Source organism: Sinohyriopsis cumingii, chromosome 2 (assembly GCF_028554795.1).
Source record: "Sinohyriopsis cumingii isolate HCF-2022 chromosome 2, ASM2855479v2, whole genome shotgun sequence".
Lineage (NCBI taxonomy): Eukaryota > Metazoa > Mollusca > Bivalvia > Unionida > Unionidae > Sinohyriopsis > Sinohyriopsis cumingii.
The window spans coordinates 125696750-125717714 of record NC_142962.1 but is presented as its reverse complement, the minus strand read 5'-3'; the positions used below and the strand labels follow the sequence as shown (position 1 = coordinate 125717714).

The window sequence follows — 20965 nt, the reverse complement described above, 5'->3', positions numbered from 1 at the left end:
ACACAATCTAGTGCGTCTTGCACGCATACCAATATAAGGCTGAACAGTAAATTAGTTTTCATTAGTTTCATCTAAAATATTCTCTATCCGTAGTTTATAGTGTTTTATTTTTCAACAACAAGAAGCATGTACTTCGTCTTGTAGGGATAAATGTACGTCATTTCCGGTTGCGTCCTCTATAGGTGGGAAATCGTAACTAAGGGGAAGTAACAGCGTTGTATACTTATATTTCGAGTAATTAAATTATTATTTCTTCTTTACCCTTGATAATTTTTTATTTATTCTTGTGCGAGTATTTTTAATCATGTAATGAAAATCTGATATAAATACGAAAATGTTGGAGGATGGCCGGTGACCTTTAAGTAAATGTGTTTCATGTTTATTTGTTCTCTGGAAAATATCCTTCCTGGGTGTTGGCATCCCCTTTGAACTTTTCCTGCCTTTTACATCAATAGTGTAGCTAATAACTTGTAGGTTTCAGTGTCAACACTTTATTTTCTTAACAACATGCTCTCCAATGTCAGCACAATGCCATCCCACTTACAATTTTTATATTACAATTGAAAAAATAATTAACACACAATTTGTACAGTAATTAACATACAATTTATACAGTAATTAACATACACATAGAGATTTCATCTAATATAAGTTACTGACCATTTTTTGTGTGGGGTGGTGGCTGTGATTTACTTGTCATCTGAGTTATTTTATTTTCTTTTATCTCAAGATAATTCTTATTCTTTCAAATAACATAACAGCAGCTGCCTCGCTTGGTGCTCAGCATTTAGGGGTTAATGTTAGGACTGGTTGGCCTGGTGTCAGGATAATGTGACTAGGTGGGACATCATGCTACATGTCTGCAGCATGATGCCCCAGTGCTAGACATCACAATAAAGTGCCACACTGCAGACACTGTAGTGATATGACTAAAACTGTCAAAGCTACATTAAAAATCCAAAAACACACAATGCAGAGAATATAAGAAAAGGAAATCATGTACTTAATCAAAACCTACATATATATGTTGCAAGACCTACACCAAAATAATAAAAATTATTAGTACATTTTTAAGAAATCAAACTGAATAACAACATTCCACACAAAAAAAAAGAAACACTCAGAAAATGTGGAACAATATCTTCTTAAACATCTTCCTAGTAACCCTTTTTTTATACTGAGACAGACCAGTTGACCATAGCTACCCTTATTTGATACTTAGACCAGTTGGCAATAGAAACTCTTATTTAATTCCCAGACAGACTAGCTGACAATAGTATCCCTTATTTAATATCTAAACAGACCAGCTGACAATAGTAACCCATATTTATAACCTAGACAGACCAGTTGACAATAGCAAACCTTATCTCATCCTTAGACCAGTTGACCATAGTATACCAATTTAATATCTAGACAGACCAGCTGACAATATTAACCCTTATTTAATACCTAGACAGACCAGCTGACAATATTAACCCATATATCACCTAGACAGATCAGCTAGCAATAGTTACCCTTATTTAATACCTTACAGACCAGTTGACAATAGTAATCCTAATTTAATTCCTAAACAGACCAGCTGACAGTAGTAAACCTTATTTAATTCCTAGACAGACTAGCTGACCATAGTAATCCTTATTTAATACCTTGACAGACCAGTTGACCATAGTAGCCCTTATTTAATACCTTGACAGACCAGTTGACAATAGTAACCCTTATTTAATACCTAGACAGACCAGTTGGCAATTTTAACCTTTATTTAATACCTTAACAGACCAGTTGACAATAGTAAACCTTATTTAATTCCTAAACAGACCAGTTGACAATAGTAACCCTTATTTAATACCTTGACAGACCAGTTGATAATAGCAATCCTTATTTAATTCCTAGACAGACCAGTTGGCAATAGTAACCCTTTTTTAATACCTAGATAGAGTAGTTGGCAGTAGTAGCCCTAAATACCTAGACAGATTAGCTGACACTAGTAACTTTTTTTAAATACCCAGACAGGCCAGTTGACAAGTAGGTCCTGACAGTTGCAAAGATGAAATGTTCTAAGAAAAGTAAAAATGTACCTTGGAAAAGTATATAAATAGTCATGCAATGTTAGTCACTATGGATGCATGTCCTAAACCAGATAATAATAAATTTATGACCCACAAGCCTCTAATCATGAAATGAAACAATTACTTTCATTACAACTTCTTACATGCATGCACACATGCATGTACCACACCCACCCACTCACCCAATGTAAATGACTGTTAAACAAAATTGGATGTTAAAATTATAATGTCAAATTTTAAGTATGCTTTACATTAATTTCAGTAAGGTCTATATCATTACATGTAGCTCTACTGGATCAGTCTGGGTCTGTCCAAAAATTAACATTCCATGTGTGTCAGTAAGATCTCTGTCATTACATGTAACTCTACTGAGTCTGTCCAAAAATGAACATTCCATGTGTGTCAGTAAGGTCTCTGTCATTACATGTAACTCTACTGAGTCTGTCCAAAAATTAACATTCCATGTCTGTCATTACATATAACTCTACCTGGGCTGTTTCAGAATCTTTACTTCATATCAGTCAATAAGGCTGCTGTCATTTTAAGTAGCTCTACTTGGGTTGGCTCAGAATGAACACCCTATATATGTCATACCTTCCACCTATGTAAACACTCAATACTGTATAACAAAAGAAAGTGTATGTGGATGAATCTTACTTTCCATCTCTGCAAGCACTCTGTCCTAATGGCTGCTTGTCTGGTCTCATGTAAATTTCTGGTCAAAAGAATAAAGGATAGGTAGATGCAACCTATAATGATTCTAGGACAGGCAACATAAATAAAGTAAATGGATAACATGAATACTGGTTTGATTTGAAATTCCTATTAAAAATTTAAACAAAGTATATTAATGTGATACTTGTAGAAATGACTTTGCAGATAATATTTCTCTTATATCTGGGAAATTTCCAAAATATTATATAATATGAAAATTCCTAATTAGTTTATAGGGGATTTCCAGTATTTATTATTTCTCAGTCTGAATCAGGGAGTCTCCCCGATGACCTGGCAAGCAGTATATGCCTGAAAGCAAAATAAAGATGATACATAAATACATGCATGAAGAAGTATTCATTGTCTCAATGTACATAATTTGGTGTTCCTTAAAATCAAATTCAGTCATGTACAAAATATAAAATCCATGTAAATATCATGTTTTGTTGTGCACTCAAGTTATTCAAGAATACATGTCAATATTTATAGGTTACTGCATTTGTATGGGAAAATGTGAATGAGTTTTTTGGATGGAATACTGCACGACCTTGGGAGCTCATTTTCTTATTCTACCTAAGGCTTAATTATATAAACAAAATACACTACAAGAAACAATGTAAATGAATGTATACCATATTCCAAACTAAATACACAAGCGCATATTCATCATTCCACAACAACAACATTATTACAGCGCACATAACTCTGCCCAGATAAATTTGAACTTAGTCGTGCGCTCGACAGAGCTTTCGAAAGAAAATGGCACGTCTAGTTAAAATTGAAATTTGGAGTCATACTGTGAATGAATGTGCATTGCAACAACTTTTCCATTTGATCTGGAATGAATAGATTTTGGTATTTTTTTTTATTCTACGAAATTGCCTGATTATGGACTGGATTTGTATGTGACACTTTCACATGAAATACATCGGACTGAAGAAGCTAGGAAGAAGTGTGTTGACATCTGCAAATGTGTTTCTGTTTCTGTCACTGAATGTTTGAAATCATAATGTGGGAAAAATATGAAGTCTTTCAAATGCAATTGTCAAAAAGACACTATGGAATTTAATGCTTATTTCATTTTGAGTGCAGTAAGGAGGATGTAATTGCACTTATCATCAAAATTACAGCACAATTTTGAAATATGTAATTAAGATTGAGACCCTATGACATGGCTGATGTAATTTGGATTTGCAGAACTAAGAAAGTACATTTTGAGGAAATTCAGGATGTAAAACTGTAAGTATATTTTATTTTGCCATTCTTATCACCAGCTAAAGAAGACAGTATATGACTTGTCACTTGTATGTTATTTGTAAGGACCTTTTCTTGCATATGTTGTATACTGTAGCTAGCCTAAATCTGAAACACTGTATCAACGCGGAATGTGCCAAAGCAGCTGGTATGTGGCAGTCCACGAAACATCTGTTTTAGTTCATTCAGAAACAAATTCAAACAACCACAACATAAAGCGCTTCTTATGCGAGTGTACATGATTTGTGTACAGATCAAAAGTGCTGGTGTCTGCGTCCACTGTTTGTTTACAATAGAAAGTAGTTCCTTTATGCACGTGAATGCTATATGTGTATTGGCGCGCGGGTTCAGTATCGGGTAATACTGCACGATTCTGACAATGTAAAATTAATGGGGAAAAAAATGAGCATATAATATCATGTTTTATGGTGCACTCAAGCCATTCAAGAATCCATGTCAATGTCATGTTTTGTGGTTCACTCAAGTTATTCAAGAATTCATGTCAATGTCATGTTTTGTGGTTCACTCACGTTATTCAAGAATTCATGTCAATATCATGTTTTGTGGTTCACTCAAGTCATTCAAGAAGCCATGCCAATATCATGTTTTGAAGTGCACTCAAGAATCCATGTCAATATCATGTTTTGTGGTACACTCAAGAATCCATGTCAATATCATGTTTTGTGGTGCACTCAAGAATCCATGTCAATATCATGTTTTGCGGTGCACTCAAGAATCCATGTCAATATCATGTTTTGCGGTGCACTCAAGAATCCATGTCAATATCATGTTTTGAAGTGCACTCAAGAATCCATGTCAATATCATGTTTTGAAGTGCACTCAAGAATCCATGTCAATATCATATTTTGCAGTGCACTCAAGAATGCATGTCAATATCATGTTTTGTGGTGCACTCAAGTCATTTATAAATGCATCATTTTTTCTTTCGCTCAGAACCATAAAGTATGTGATGTTTCAAATATGCACAAAAAAAAGGTCAGCCACAAAACAAATGCAAATTTACCAAGAATGGATTTGTTTGCTAAATTTTATGCTTGCATATATATTCCTGTTTTTGGCAAATGCTTTTTGCAATAATATGTATTTTTGTTGTAATATGTATTTTGTTTTCAATCTGCAGATATTATTTGGAGTGCCCACTAATTCTGTGCATATGACAGTGCGGAGTGCAGTGTTTTGTGGTGCACACAACACACAACATTGCTGAGTTCAACACTGTCTCTGTATATATGATATCAATTAGTCCACCACAAGTTTTGTGCATATGACACTGTAGAGAGCACTGCAAATTATGCACATATGACACTGTAAAAGTTTATTCTAAGAAAAGTTTTTCATCTGTATATCTAATAGTAATCCAGTGGTATGTGTCTAATACAATAATGTCATTAGTTCACAACTGACTGCACACAATGAAGACTAATCGCATGACATCATGACAACCTATTAATCAATTTAAATATCCATATATGTTGGTGGTAATTTATGCGCAATTTGACGAGACTTCATACTGGAATGAAATGACAACTTTTCATTTCATCTGAGTTGAGAAAGTGTAGCATACAAACATATACTGTTTTTTATAGGGTAGATTAAAAGCTCCAACATTTTTTAATTCTGTACATGGGTAATTCACTAAAATTTAACTATGCTAAATATTTTGATTAACAATACAAGTGAAACTTACGCATTCTGTGCAAAGGCTTGTATTTTTCTCAGACCAACCACTTGTTTCTGACCTAGACTGCAATAACACAAATAATTATACATTACTAATTGAGTGTCATAGTCATTACAAATCAAACTGGACATCAACATGTGACTTATATCAGAACTGACATCTGCTAGTTAATATTATACATCTTGCAAATTAATACAATTCTACTCAAAACTGGAGACAACTTAATACAAGGGACCCAAGTAAGCCTGATATTGCCCACTGTACAGGCTACTGGGTGAATGGCAATAGGCTAATATTCCTACTGTACAAGCCATCAGTGAATGTCAATAAATAATCCCAATGTAGAGTCTACTGGTGAATGGCAATAGGCCAACAATCCCACTGCACATGGACCGTTCTGGTGGCTTAGTGGTTAGAGTGTCCACCTCAGATGCGGGAGGTCATAGGATCGATACCCGGCTGAGTCATACTAAAGACTTGTCAAAATGGTACTAACAGCTGCCTCGCTTGGCGCTCAGCATTGAGAGGTTACTGTTAGGACTGGTCAGCCTGGTGTCAGGATAATGTGATTGGGTGGGACATCATGCTACATGTCTGTGGTATGATGCCCCAGTGCTAGACATCACTATAAACTGCCAAACTGCAGACATCGTAGCGATATGATTTTTTTTTAAAGCTACGTTAAAAATCCAAATCACACACACACACACCACTGCACAGGTTACTGGTGAATGGAAAAGTTTTACAATTCCACCGTGCAGGCTGCAGATGCATGGAAATAGGTTAATAATGCCACTGTACAGGCTACCGATGAATGTCAATAGACTAACAATCCCATAGTGCAGGCAAATGATGAATGTCAATAGACTAACAATCCTACCATGCAGGCTACTGATGAATGTAATCTAACAATCTCACTGTACATAAGGCCTGGAAGAAGGGGGGTCGGCTTATCTGCGGGCCAAGGTCTAAGTCTGAAATTTTTAACGCTTTTATCCCTCGATTTCCAGTATTTATTGTTTCTGTCTATCGCTGAAGATGAGATCACATGCCTAATGATGCCACATGGCTCATAAGATTTGTGCTGTCGTGAAGTGAAACAAATATTTTTTTCTAACTTACCGTATATACTCACATATAAGCTGAAAAATTTAGGAAACAAAATAAGGCCTGGAAGAAGGGGGGTCAGCTTATCTGCGAGCCAAGGTCCAAGTCTGAAATTTTTACGCTTTTTTCCCTCGATTTCCAGTATTTATTGTTTCTGTTGATCTCCGAAGATGAGATCACATGCCTAATGATGCCACATGGCTCATAAGATTTGTGCTGTCATGAAGTGAAACAAATATTTTTTTTCTAACTTAAGTGGTAGGATAATGAATGAAAAACATGTTTTAACATACTTGATATCTATTTGACAGATGTCCATCCACCAGAAAATGCAGCCATACGTGTTATTTGAGCCATGGTGGTACGTGTATTTTCCAAAAGAACCGCCATATTAGTAATCTCCAGTCAAGTATTTAACCCTCAGCTAATCAGTAATCATTAAACTCTATGGTATCATACAAATGCACGCTAGCTTATTTCAGTGTAAATATGAAAAGAATCTACGTAAAAAAATAAAAGAATTACGATACTGAAGGTATATACGACAAACATTTTGATCAAGAGTAGAAATACATTATGATAGTCTTAAAGGAACAATAGCGAGAGGCTCCATAGGGGTTTGTTGCGTGCATGCTTAGGAAGGGTAAATAACAGGGCAATATACGAGTCAGCGTGAATAATTGTAAAACAATATAATTTGTGGGATTTCTTTGACAGGTGTTTTAGAAGTAATTGGCAGCCACAGTTTATATACTACTGTTGTTTAGTTTTTTGATAAGCAAAGTGGTTTGTTAGCGGTAGAGTGTTGTACAAAAGCTACCATATGTTTAATCTGTGGTAAATGCCTCGGGGATAATAGGTTTGTTTTGTTGCACAATGTCAATGACTGTACTAATACATGCCAACTCTCAGATGTATTGTTTAATGAGATATGGTAGTGGACATGGTTTCTGCTCAAAGTTATAAACTGTCACACTACTTGAATAATGTCCATGCTGAAACCAATCATATTTTGATCAATTGAAGTAAGACCGATGAAGTAAAAAAGGCCGCAAAGAAAATGAAAACAACACTGGCTGTGATACCAGGAGGTTTACGTCAGTGTTACAACCTCTTGATGTCTGCCTTAACAAACCTTTTAAGGACAAGTTACAAAAGATGTGGGCAGAATGGGTTTGTTCAGGGGCTTTGAAAATGACAAAAGGCGGGAATTTAATGAGGCCGGACATCGATCTGGTCGCCAAGTGGGTAAAAGAAGCGTGGGACTCAATTCCATCAGAAATGATTGCAAAATCATTCAGGAAGTGCTGTATCAGCAATGCCATGGATGGAACAGAGGATGATGCTATATTTCAATCCGACAATGACGAGGAGAGCGAGAAGGAGAACGACATACTATCGGATGACCATGATGACAATGACGACGTATATGATGAAAGCACGCCCATAACAGAAGCCGAGTTTCGTGAACTGTTTGGCGAGTCTGATACAAAGCCAGATTTTAAAGGATTCTAAAAGTGATAGAACTTTTATAATTCATGATTTTAGCATGAGGATTAATTAAATTTCCATTAAAACTTAACACTTTAGAATGGTTTTTATTTCAACATGCTATATATTACATGGTACACTTAAATATGGCACATCATTATATATGACATGATTACTTAAATATGGCACATCATGCTATATATTACATGATATACTTAATTATGGCATATCATTATACATTGATATACTTAAATAAGGTACATCATTACAAATGACATGATATACTTAAATATGGCACATCGTTACTTATTATATGCTCATTTTGTCTGTTAACTTTACATTGTCAGAATTGTGCAATATTTTACGGTATTGCATACCATATTGCACTCACATACACAACATGTGTGCCCAGTAGTAGTATAGCATACTAGGAACTACCTTGTAAACAAATCATGTACGCTCATGTATGTTTTGGTTGATTAAATTTGTTTCTGAATGAACTAAAGCAGCTGTTTCACGGTCTGCCACATACTAGTTGCTTTGCAATTTTCTGTGTTAACTTTTTCATACAATGTTATGGATTTAGGCTAGCGATAGATGCCAGAAAGGTCATACAATTTCTGGGGTCCCTACAAAAAGTATACAAGTGACAAGGCATCAATGTGTTTTCTTTAGCTAGTAATAAGATGCAAAAGATATACTTAGTTTTACATCCTGACTTTCCTCAAAATGTACTTTCTTAGTTCTGTAAATCTGAATTACATGAGCTATGTTATGGGTTCTTAAGCTTGATTACACATTTCAAAATTCTACTGTAATTTCGACTATATTCCAAGTGCAGTTACATCCTTCTTCCTGCACTCAAAATGAAATGAACATTATATTCCATAGCATCTTTTTGATAATTACAATTGAAAGAGTTCATATTTTTCCTACATTACTATTCCAAGCATTCAATGACAGAACAGAAACACATATGCAGATGAGTCAATATGCTGCACAAATCATGTTACTTCATATAGAACTGACACTGATAAATCCAGTCCATAATTACAAAAGTTATTAGAACCAACAAAAATACCAAAATCTATTCATTCCAGACCAAATGGAAAAGTTGTTGCAATGTGTATTCATTCACAATAAGATTCTAAAATTCAATTGTAAGCAGACCAAAACAACAATTTCTTTCGAAAGTGATGCTGATTGCACAACTAAGTTAAAATTTAGCTGGGTGGAGTTATGTGTGCATTAATATTGTTGTTGTGTACTGATGAATCTGTGCTTGTGTATTTAGTTTAAAATACAGCACAAATTCAGTTATTTTGTTTCTTGTAGTGAATTTTTGTTTGTATAATTAAGCCTTAAGTAGAATAAGAATATGAGCATATAATAAAAAGGTTACTGCATTTGTATGGGGAAATGTGAACTCGTTTTCTCGTTAAGGTCGTGCAGTATATCTATCCAAAAAAACTTGTTCATATTTTCCCATACAAATGCAGTAATCTATAAATATTACATGATATACTTAAGAATGGCACATCATGCTATATAAGACATGATATACTTAAGTATGGCACATCATGCTATATATGACATGATATACTTAAGAATGGCACATCATGCTATATATGACATGATATACTTAAGAATGGCACATCATGCTATATATGACATGATATACTTAAGTATGGCACATCATGCTATATATGACATGATATACTGAAGAATGGCACATCATGCTATATATGACATGATATACTTAAGTATGGCACATCATGCTATATATGACATGATATACTTAAGTATGGCACATCATGCTATATATGACATGATATACTTAAGAATGGCACATCATGCTATATATGACATGATATACTTAAGTATGGCACATCATGCTATATATGACATGATTTACTTAAGTATGGCACATCATGCTATATATGACATGATATACTTAAGTATAGCTCATCATGCTATATATGACATGATATACTTAAGTATGGCACATCATGCTATATATGACATGATATACTTAAGTATGGCACATCATGCTATATATGACATGATATACTTAAGTATGGCACATCATGCTATATATGACATGATATACTTAAGAATGGCACATCATGCTATATATGACATGATATACTTAAGAATGGCACATCATGCTATATATGACATGATATACTTAAGAATGGCACATCATGCTATATATTACATGATATACTTAAGTATGGCACATCATGCTATTTATTATATAATGATGCATCATATTCTACCTGGAAAAGAGTTATGAATGTTCTCCTAAGTGAAAAATTCTAGTAAAATCCAAAAAAAGCACTTACTCATGCCCATGGGAAGTTTGTGCTAAAGTCCAATTGGCCAGGTGACTGGCTGGGCAGTAGTCACCTGACCCATCAGATTCAGTTCTTGTCAATGCAAATCTTGATCATATAGGTAAACATTTGAGAAGGCAACTGTGCAAGACAGCCAGATGCTTCTGATGTGTCTCAGCAAATGTTATGTTGAGCACAAGGCTTACAGAGATTGTTTTGATCTCAGGCATATATTTTGAGATCTCAGAATATGCAGTGTATTACCCACATAGGCCATGATGCTAGGTCTCATGGGGCTATGTCATCTTTCCCTGTCTTCACTAGAAGAAAGAGACATTTCTGGACCAAAGAACCCTTCTCAATGCACTTCAGGCAGTGCTTCTGAGCATGGACTGGGTCTTGCTTTGCAGACTCTCTCAACATATGAACAGTGTGGAAATGGATGACCACTCTTTGATTGCCTGCAGAAGAGGATCATTTTTTGACTGCCTTCTTAAGACAACCTATTTTTAGCTACAAAGCCCAGATGCATCATCAGGACCACAGACCATCCAATTTAAACTGGAGACAGTCTGGGTCTATGCTGATATGGCCATTCATTCGGGAGAAATAATGCTCGCAAGATTTTCAAGATGACCATTGTGCTGGCATATTGGATGTCTGATTGGCAGCATTTTTATATTGGTCAAACTAGACATCACAAGTTGTTCAGTATAAAAGCCATGCTGACAAGACTACCCATTTATTTTCATTTGGCCCAACTTGACATAATAAGAAGCCTTCTGGTGAAACCTCATGCCAATGTTACTTTTCATTCAGGAAAAGTAGCGACAACAAAAATTGCCCTTGTGGCAGCATTCTGGACATTAGATCAGCAACATTTTCATAAGGGCCAACATCAAATGAAGTCTTTTGTAGAAAACCCCACGTCAATAGATGACTTCCCAATCAAAAAAGGTAGTGCAAACAAAATTTTCAAGATGGCTTCTGTGGTGGCCATAATAATGTCTGATTGGCACCATTTTCATTTAGGACCAACCAGATATCATAAAAAGTCTTTCAATGAAAACCACAAGTTGATATGACCATCAATTCAGGAAGAGTAGCAATAACTAGATTTTCAAGATGGCCACTAAAGTGGCACCATTTTCATTTAGGTCTAACAAGAATGAATTTGTGTTTTAAGTTTTAAATCAATCCTTCATGAAGTTCAGGTTTTAACAGGTGGTAACTGAATGACTGATGAAAGATGGCAAGCAACGGGCCATGTCATAAACTCTCTTGGTCTTTGATCAGTAAAGCTGAAACTTGGAACTTAACAATATGCAAGTGCAAAGATAATTTACACTATTTACCTACACAGTGATAAACATAGGCACTATGTGCAAATAACAATCAACCTATTAGCAAGAATGATGCCATATTGGAGCACAAGGTCAGAACTCTGAAGTCAACAACTGCAAAACAATTCACAAAATTATAAATTAAATAAAATGATTGTGAAGTGCAATAAATCCCTTTTTTCTTAATATTATATATGATCTTTTGTTGATGGATGGTTTGAAAACACAAAGAAGTTGACCTGGGGGGGGATATATGACCCTTTTCTTGATGGATGGCTTGAAAATACAAAGAGCTTGACCTTGGGGGGTTATATGACCTATTTGTTGATGGATGATTTGAAAATACAAGGAGCTTGACCTTTGGGGGGATATATGACCCTTTTCTTGATGGATGGCTTGAAAATACAAAAAGCTTGTTCTTGGTGGGGAGGGGCAGACTGGCAATGAAGTTGATCATAATGAGTGCAAGCTTAAACTGGTAATCATTCAGTTGATAGGTTGCCATAGAGACTTGGCAAGTGGATATAATAGGTAAGAGTGTTACATGTTATACAGATAGGAAAGATGAAATGTTGATATGCTATATAGATGGGAAAGATGAAATCTTCCTCTTTTTGAGATTCATGGATTCAAGAGGTGGCAGAATTTATTTCAAAGGTAAATGTGATCAGGCAATGTATTTGACATAAAAATGGGAGGTGTCAAAAAATTACCTGTCATTGGACTCACAAATGTAAGTGAAAAATTGTTCATCCTCAGTCAGGATTTTACTGGGAACAATAAGACTGATATCTAAAGTTGATGTTGGAACTAGAAGCTTATTAAGATTCAGGTTGATCTCATGCATGTACTGTCTCACTGGCTCCATGTCCTGTCTCAAACTCCGACAAATAATATATCTGCAACAGATTTAAAACAGTATTGTTATAATATGACACTAATGAAAAAAATAATCACGCCCATGTAAAGATTTGTGTTTTGATAAATTCTAAGATGCTTAATCATGACACATACAAATTTTTTCCAAGCACTTGTCTCCAGGACGAGTGAGATGAAAATATTCGTCCCTGTCCTCATTTTACGCATCACAGAAAACATCTCTACTAAACTGCTTTTACAAAAGAGCCACAGCTACATGACTCAAACTTGATAATGAAAAGGGTAAAAGTCATGAAAACACTATGTTCTAAAACATGACTCCTTAGATAAGCATGTCAAAAGACACAAGGTTTCGAACTTGAAAAATGGTAGTTTCTCTTATAACCTTTAATTTCTTACTGGTTTAGTGAAATATTTCAGTATTCTAGGCATCATATTTATCTTTTTCAATGAGCTATCATGGATCTTTACCAGTGTGAGCTATCATGCATCTTTACCAGTGTATGAAAAGAGAGCAGTTAAGAGATGGAGAATGAAAAAAATGAATGTCCCAGATTACAAGAATTTTCAAGGTTTTGTGGTTTTGTTAATACATGTCACACCAAAGTTAACGACAAACTACATTTATTTACATAAATATACAGTTACTTTTCCCAAGACAAATGCCAGTAATGTGCATTTGAAAGAAGAATTCCAGCCATCTCAACTGCCACCAACTTTTGTGCTAAATGATCCATTTTGGTCAAACTTCACTTGTCAAGAGCTACTTACAGAAACCATAAAAAGTAAGATTGCTGATTGGCCAAATGAACTGGAACATATCTAGGTCATTACCTCAACTAGATTTCGACCAATCAGCTACTGTCTCAGCAGTTGGTGGAATTGACTGAGACTGATTTTGTATGTATGTTGGCAACATGGCCATAGAAATATCAGCAGGCATGTTCCCTTTGGAATGACAATGTATCACTGAAGATTCAGTCTTGAAAATATGGTGACCTGCAGCAAAAGTAACATTGCCTGACTAGATGAAAATGTTGTCATTTTTTGTCTCTTAACTCCTTGGATGTCTGACTCATATGGATGTGTGATAGCTTATTGAATGGGATATTTCTCCACATTAAAATGACACCTAAATTACTGAAGTGCCAGTGTAGATGCAAACTTCATTAAGAAATCAACAGCTAAGCGTAAAATGTCAACATAACACGTTCATAATACTTACCCATTGTTGGTATCAAGCACACAACAGTATTTGTCTGATTTGTACGTTGATAATGGAGGTTGTCATGCCAACATAGACACTGCCATATCAGAACACAGGCTGGGTGACTTGGTGCCCCCCATGTTTAAGGAGGTAGGTCACCACCAGAGTTGTCAGACATAATGAAGGCCATCTTGCCTGAGAGCCAATCCTTCCAGAAGTGAAAGGTACTGATGACAACCTTAATTTCTAAAAGGTTGATGTGAAGAGGCCACTCTCCTTGCTCTGACATGCCAAAGATGGTAGTGAAGTCCAGCAACAAGTGGATAACCCAAATGTATGTATTAGTGTCTGTACATACCGTTATTTCTGCTTGGGGATTCCCCAGCAGGATTCCCATCACTGGTCCACCTGGGTAGCACCACTGATGCAGGAATGACTAAATCTCACATCAAAGGGGGTGCCATTGTGCTAGCAACATCATTTGTAATTGGTGCATGGAAAGATGGCAGAGCGAAATCAAGTCTGCACCACTGTGAATAAATGGAGGAAATACAAGAACTCTCACAGAAATCCAAGTCCTGCTGGAAATGGACTTGACCAGTTCAATGGTCCAGATTTTGCAAACATAAGGAAACCAGACCAGATTCAGGTTGGTGGTAAACTCTGTACCCAGTTGGACGCGTCACAGCAATGAATGGAGGTCGGACCTTTCTCCAGTTCATTAGAAAGCCTAGATGATCTAAATGTGAGAGGTCATTTCTGCCTTAGAGTAGAATAGAGCTTACATGTTTCTGGATGATGTCATCCAGGTATGCAACTATCACTGTTGATGAAGTCAATTAGAACAGGGTGACGATGCAATCCATAATCTTGTTAAAACTTCAAGAGCTGATGCTGAGACTAAAGGGTAGGACTTTGAACTGATAAACCATTTTGTGGTTAGCAAAATAGAGAATTTTCCATGATGTGGGGTGGATAGGGATGTGAAAATATGTCAGATCAAAACTGATGACATACTTGTCCTGTTCAATGGAGAGACAGATTGACCTTGCCAACTCCATCTCAAATTTTGGTGATGAAATGGATTGGTTGTGGCAACTCAGGTTGATGATTGTCCTCCGCTTACCATTCACTTTCCAAATAAAAATAAGCCTGAAACCCCAGCAATTGTGGGTTTTGTACAATCTCCACCACCTGTTTTTTTTTTATGAGTGACCATATCTCCTGTTGCATAAAGGCATCCTTCTCCTGATTTGATGGTATAACTGTTAAGAGGGGAGAGTAGGAAAGGTGAAGGGGTTGGATAAATGAAGTTCAAAGCCCTTCCAAAATGACCTAGATCACCCAATTGCTGAGTGGGAACAGGTAGATCCAGCAATCCTGAAATTGCATGAGTCAGCTGCCCACAGGTAGGCTGTCTGCAGGTAGTAGGGAGGGTAGGTCAATATTTACAGTTAGGAGGCTTAAAGCATACATGCCAACCCCTGGTGAGGAAAAGGCGTAATCCAAGTGGACAAAAAGAGTAATCTGAGCAGAAAAAGAGTAATCCACATATAACATGATATAAATTCAATGAGCACATGTACAAAATGATTTATTTATCCCTCTGGACTTTTAACATCAATTACTGCTTCAAGTTTTCGTATATAACACTTTGAGCTTTAAAAAGCAGCAGATTCCCATATTGCATTTCAAAACACTATAAATGTTTTGCAAACCATATAGCACTAAGTGCTGGGTTACAGGGGATAGTCCATGTTCTATTAAGAACTCGGTACATAACGCCTCTGCATTTATAAAATTCATGTCCACAATTTAGTTCTGTTGTAAAAAAAATCTTACCTTAGTATTGGAGTTAGTAAAACGAGCTAATTCAAGGTTTCTTTGTTTTACTACCATGATCAATATTAAAATCCTGTCCACACTGCCTGCAAGGCGCAAGAAACTGCCCTAGAATGGAACGCTGTATTGTGTAATTCATGTATTCATCTCTGAATCGGTTTTTCATCTTTTCCTAATCCATCTGTGAAATTACCTGAAAAACATTTTTGTTCAAACACATGCATCGACTAGAATAAATCAGACTTGACTTCTAGCACCAAAAACCTACAGACTGGTTCTGTACCAGATATGAATTCAAACAAACAATTTGCTGGCAAAGAATAAAAGTTAGAAAACCAGTCTGTTCTCTCCTACTAAGCCATACAGCTGCTTTAAATAGAATCTGAGGTCAAAAGTTTGTAATTAGAAACCAGTATGTTTCTTAGAAATAGGGCAGCTGCTATAAATAGAACATAGTACTGATAGGATTGGGCATACAAATCTACGGAAAAGCATACTCTTATGTTGAAGTTACATAGAAGCCGTCTTTTCTAGAAATGGTGTGTGGGATTAATTGGATGTTAATAAAAATGAGAAAAAATTTTATTAATTTTTGTTTTGGAAGGGGATATACCAAAAATGCATAATCCAAATACATTTATGCATTAAGGTGTAATTTTGTGAAAAAAAGTATAATGATTATGCCAAAAGCGTAATGGTTGACACATATGTTAAAGTTGGAGAAATGAAGTTTCTTACCACCTCTGTATGGCTGCCTTCTAGTTCGGTCAGACTGTTGTCTCCTGGCATTGGGCTGGGATCTATATTGCACAGCTGACTGAAAAGATCCGTTGTCCATAGTCTGCTTATCATTCCTGTAAAATGGTGTTTCAAAAACCTGTGTGGGTAAAGTGGCAAGTTGCAGCAGCATTTCCTGAGCTGCTAGCCTCTGAACTTCTTCAATTTTTCATCCAAAGAATAATGGTGACCCAACCAGGGGCATCTGTAAAGCCAGGGTATGACTAGGCTTGACTAAAATGGACTGCAAAGATGTGTCAAGTCATATCAGGTCTAAGTTGACTGAAGCAGACAATGCATTAGCCATGAAATGGTGAGCTCCCAGTCAATAACTCAAGAAATCCTGGCTGTTGACCCCTAAGCGTGGTTACTGCTGGACTTCTCTAAGAGTCAGCAAATTGCTATTGATGTCAAATCTAGCACTGAAGACACAGTGATTACATTCCAGACTAACTTTGACATGGCATGGAATACATTTCTGCCCACTTTATAAAACAGTGGAACAGACATGTGAACTGCTGCTAAATTTTTATCAAGGGAAAGGAGATAAGTACTGAAAACATCTGAGTCAGTTTTGTAGCAGCAGGATGAAAACGGTGATTGTACTGGGCTTTTTGAAAAGAATGCCTTAGTATTCCCGGGTTACCATTTATATGCAACAGCCAGTCACTGATCTCCTTAATTTTAGCAGAATGGGGAATGAGATGAAAGGACGGCATCTCTTCCGCCTCATTAAAATCTATTGATGCTTTAACTTTACAGTCTTGAGTAGGAGGTGGATGGCATTCAAAAATTACCAACACCCTAACATATCCTTGACTGCGACACTGAAGCTAATTTCAGTCCATTCCATGGTCAGATCTGAGCACAGCTGATTTGTAATAGCTTCATCAAACTCACTGTGTGTTGAGACCTGATCTCATTCTGCTTGCAGCTCTGGATAAGCCATACCAGATAGCTTCAATGACTCAATTCTGCCCTCTTTCAAAATGTCACAAACTCTCCCAAATAGATAAGCAGTGAACATATGGAAGTCCAGCACTGCCAGAATGACCAGCTGGTTTGCTTGGCATATGGTTGGCATGGATACTGGTGGTATCAAAGATGCTCCAGCTATAACAGGTATCTACCACTCAAATGGCCTGGTTGGATTGATAGATTTCTCACTGAAATCTCCATCGTAGTCAGGGTATGTCACTAACGGTACAGTTAAAAGGACAGATCCATAAAGGAGTCCCAAAGCTGAATGGCTGATAGAAAAGCTGTATTATGAATTGAATCCAATGGATCTGGTATAAACCCCATGGATATGGACTTACAGGTCCAAATTCAATGCTTGGACATGCAGTTCGACATACACCCACTACTGGGCTGCATAAAATTGGGGTGTCTCCCCTAATGAGTTGGTGGAAGGTGTGGAAGAGAGTGAGAGAATTAAAGGTAATATCTGGCCTAATGTCAAAAATTGCATCATTGTTTCCAAAAACAAGTGATGTACCTGTTCGAAGGCAGACGGTTGTACCATCTCAACATTATTCTCCATTGCCGCTGATGTAAATGTGGCTGATGACTACAAGCAACAAACATTTAAGTTGGGCAGTTGGGGGTTGGAGGCCTAGATTCCACTACAAGACTCACAACAGAGGTTGTATTTGGATGTATACTGAGGTTGTCAATTTATCTTTCCATTAATTATTCCATCTTTCCTTCCCTTTTGCTGCCTTCTGGACTACTGTAGTCCACACATCCTCTGCCCATGTATTACACAATCTGCATGGCACAGATCGCATACACTTAGCATATATGATATATGAGTCATGGTTGTCTTCCTTTGCTTTGAAACTGTAAAGGTGACAAAGCCACTCAAATTGGGAAAAATTTATAAAAATAATGTACACAACCTGTAGAAGAATGGTTGACCAACACAATAAAACCAAATTTAAAGTTGGATGGTCCAGTTTTAACACTAAGATGGCTTGGATTGTTTGAGGTATAATGTACAGGTTATTAGTACAGCAGCAAAGCTTAAAACTAGTGAGAGCTGGAAGTGGCAAGGGGGGTAATGGCAGGAGTTATTGCTCTTTGTCTATATGAAATAGACAGGAAAAGACCATTTTCATCTTTTAGAAGGGCACGATTCGCAAGGTGTATATCAATAATGTTAATGTGACTGGTGAACATATTTGAAGGAGAAAAGCGAAGTAATTTTTTCATGACATGTTTTAGACTGACAACAAGTAGTCCAAATGTTAGGCGATGTTGAACTTTGGATAGAAAATGCATTCAGATTTATTCTGAAGGTGCGATTCTGAATTTACACAGCCAAGGGATGACGAATGTTTTACTCAACCCAGCAAATTGTTACCTTGTCAGGATGAGATGGGATGAATGCTTTTCCTGAGCCCTGTTAATATTCTGACAATCTGGTGTAAGATTAAGTTTTATCTCAGTTAATGAGAATATTTCTCTAAAACATGGATTCCTAATGAACATTAATTCTGCTTTTAAAAATGAAGTCAGAAAAAAGACTTTCAACACAAAATAAACATCTTTTACAAGAAGGTACAGGGGATAATTGACTTTGTGCCAATATCTCTAAGATGTTGGGTTGCTTAAATCAAACACCTGAATGCAGACTATGGACTCCAGAGGAGTTCATGTATTGTCTAAGGCTCACAATGCTTCATTATAAGCAAAATTAATTAAAATCTGATTAACTGAATCTGCAGAATCCAAGGAAGAACACAAACATGAAACTGAACTAACAAGCTCTGTACTGGAAAAATCTGTACTCAAAAAACCAAGAACATATACCTCTCTGAATTGGCAGGACGACTGGTCACAGGTTTAAATAAACTGACTCTGTCAAATACTCTATACATCAAGTATACCAGTCCGACACTAAAAGATGTAAACACATCAAACAGCTTGCACATAAAATGGCCACCTACAATGAAAATTATTGCTGATTCAATGCCCTAAAATGTTTTAATTGATGAAATTAGTAACAAGTTGTTATCTGAAGCTGCAATAAAACAACGTTTAATCTCCAATGTTTCTTTGTATGTCTAAAATACACTAGCAGTAATTATAAACTAATGGCTAACTATAAATGGTTAATTGCACTGCTTCCAACAATGATATGGTTAAGGGTATATAAAAATTTGCCATGCACACATGACTAATCCTATTGGCAATGGTTTTTAGTTAAATACATATGGCTAGTCCTATTGGCAATGGTTTTTAGTTAAATACTCACTACTAATCCTATTGGCAATGGTTATTATTAAATACACATTACTAATCCTAACGGCAATGGTTATAGTTAAACAAAATACACATGGCCAATCCTAATGGCAATGGTTGTAGTTAAATACACATGGCTAATCCTATTGACAATGTTTATAGTTAAATACACATGGCTAATCCTAATGGCAATGGTTATAGTTAAATACATATGGCTAATCATATTGGCAATAGTTATAGTTAAATACACATGGCTAATCCTAATGTTAATGGTTACAGTTAAATACACATGGCTAATCTTATTGGCAATGGTTATAGTTAAATACACATGGATAATTCTATTGGCAATGGTTATAGTTAAATACAAATTACTAATCCTATTGGCAATGGTTATAGTTAAATACACATCACTAACCCTGATGGCTATGGTAATAGTTATATTGTGTTCTTAAGCAAAAGTGTACCATATTTTGATGTGTATAATGCAAACATCAATTTAAACAAAGTATAAAGTGAAAAACTTAGTTCATCTGTATTACACATATGTGACATACTACATTTCAAAATCTGTATAACTTTTCATTCCATTCTTATTGTGAAACAATATTCTGTGATTCTGGATAGTGCACTGATCATCATTTGTTATATGAAATTTGACTAGTATATTATCCAACAAACCCTCATACAAATGTATTATGCAAAATAATTATTTTCAAAATATGTTACCATATAAATATATTTCTTGTAAAACTGATATGAAACAATAAAAATTGAGTGTACATGTAGCTTATTATAACTAATGATAAGGAACCTACCTGGCCGTAATATAGATATGGCTACAAGAAACTGACACAGGTAGAGCTGTTTTGACAAAATTTCTTGTATATTTTCCTCTCCATCTACCGAGAAACCCTGAAAGCAGAAAGAAATACATTGGATAATGTACCACCACCATATAAAAGTGCTTTTCTTATTTTTTTTGCTGAGAGATGCACTGATGT

At 35.9% G+C, this 20965-nt stretch overlaps 1 protein-coding gene across 1 annotated transcript in view; it reads right to left on the bottom strand.

Moving 5' to 3' along the window:
- The window catches only part of LOC149805765 (cap-specific mRNA (nucleoside-2'-O-)-methyltransferase 1-like), a 132849-nt gene that overhangs the window by 38431 nt on the left and 73453 nt on the right, over window positions 1-20965 (bottom strand). The window contains exons 10-14 of the mRNA XM_089950438.1: window positions 20780-20876; window positions 19533-19665; window positions 12727-12912; window positions 5743-5799; window positions 2724-2781 (exon numbers count right to left, since the gene is read on the bottom strand). Of these exons, the coding sequence (XP_089806564.1) occupies window positions 2724-2781; window positions 5743-5799; window positions 12727-12912; window positions 19533-19665; window positions 20780-20876 (531 nt within the window). The remainder of the gene's footprint in view (window positions 1-2723; window positions 2782-5742; window positions 5800-12726; window positions 12913-19532; window positions 19666-20779; window positions 20877-20965) is intronic.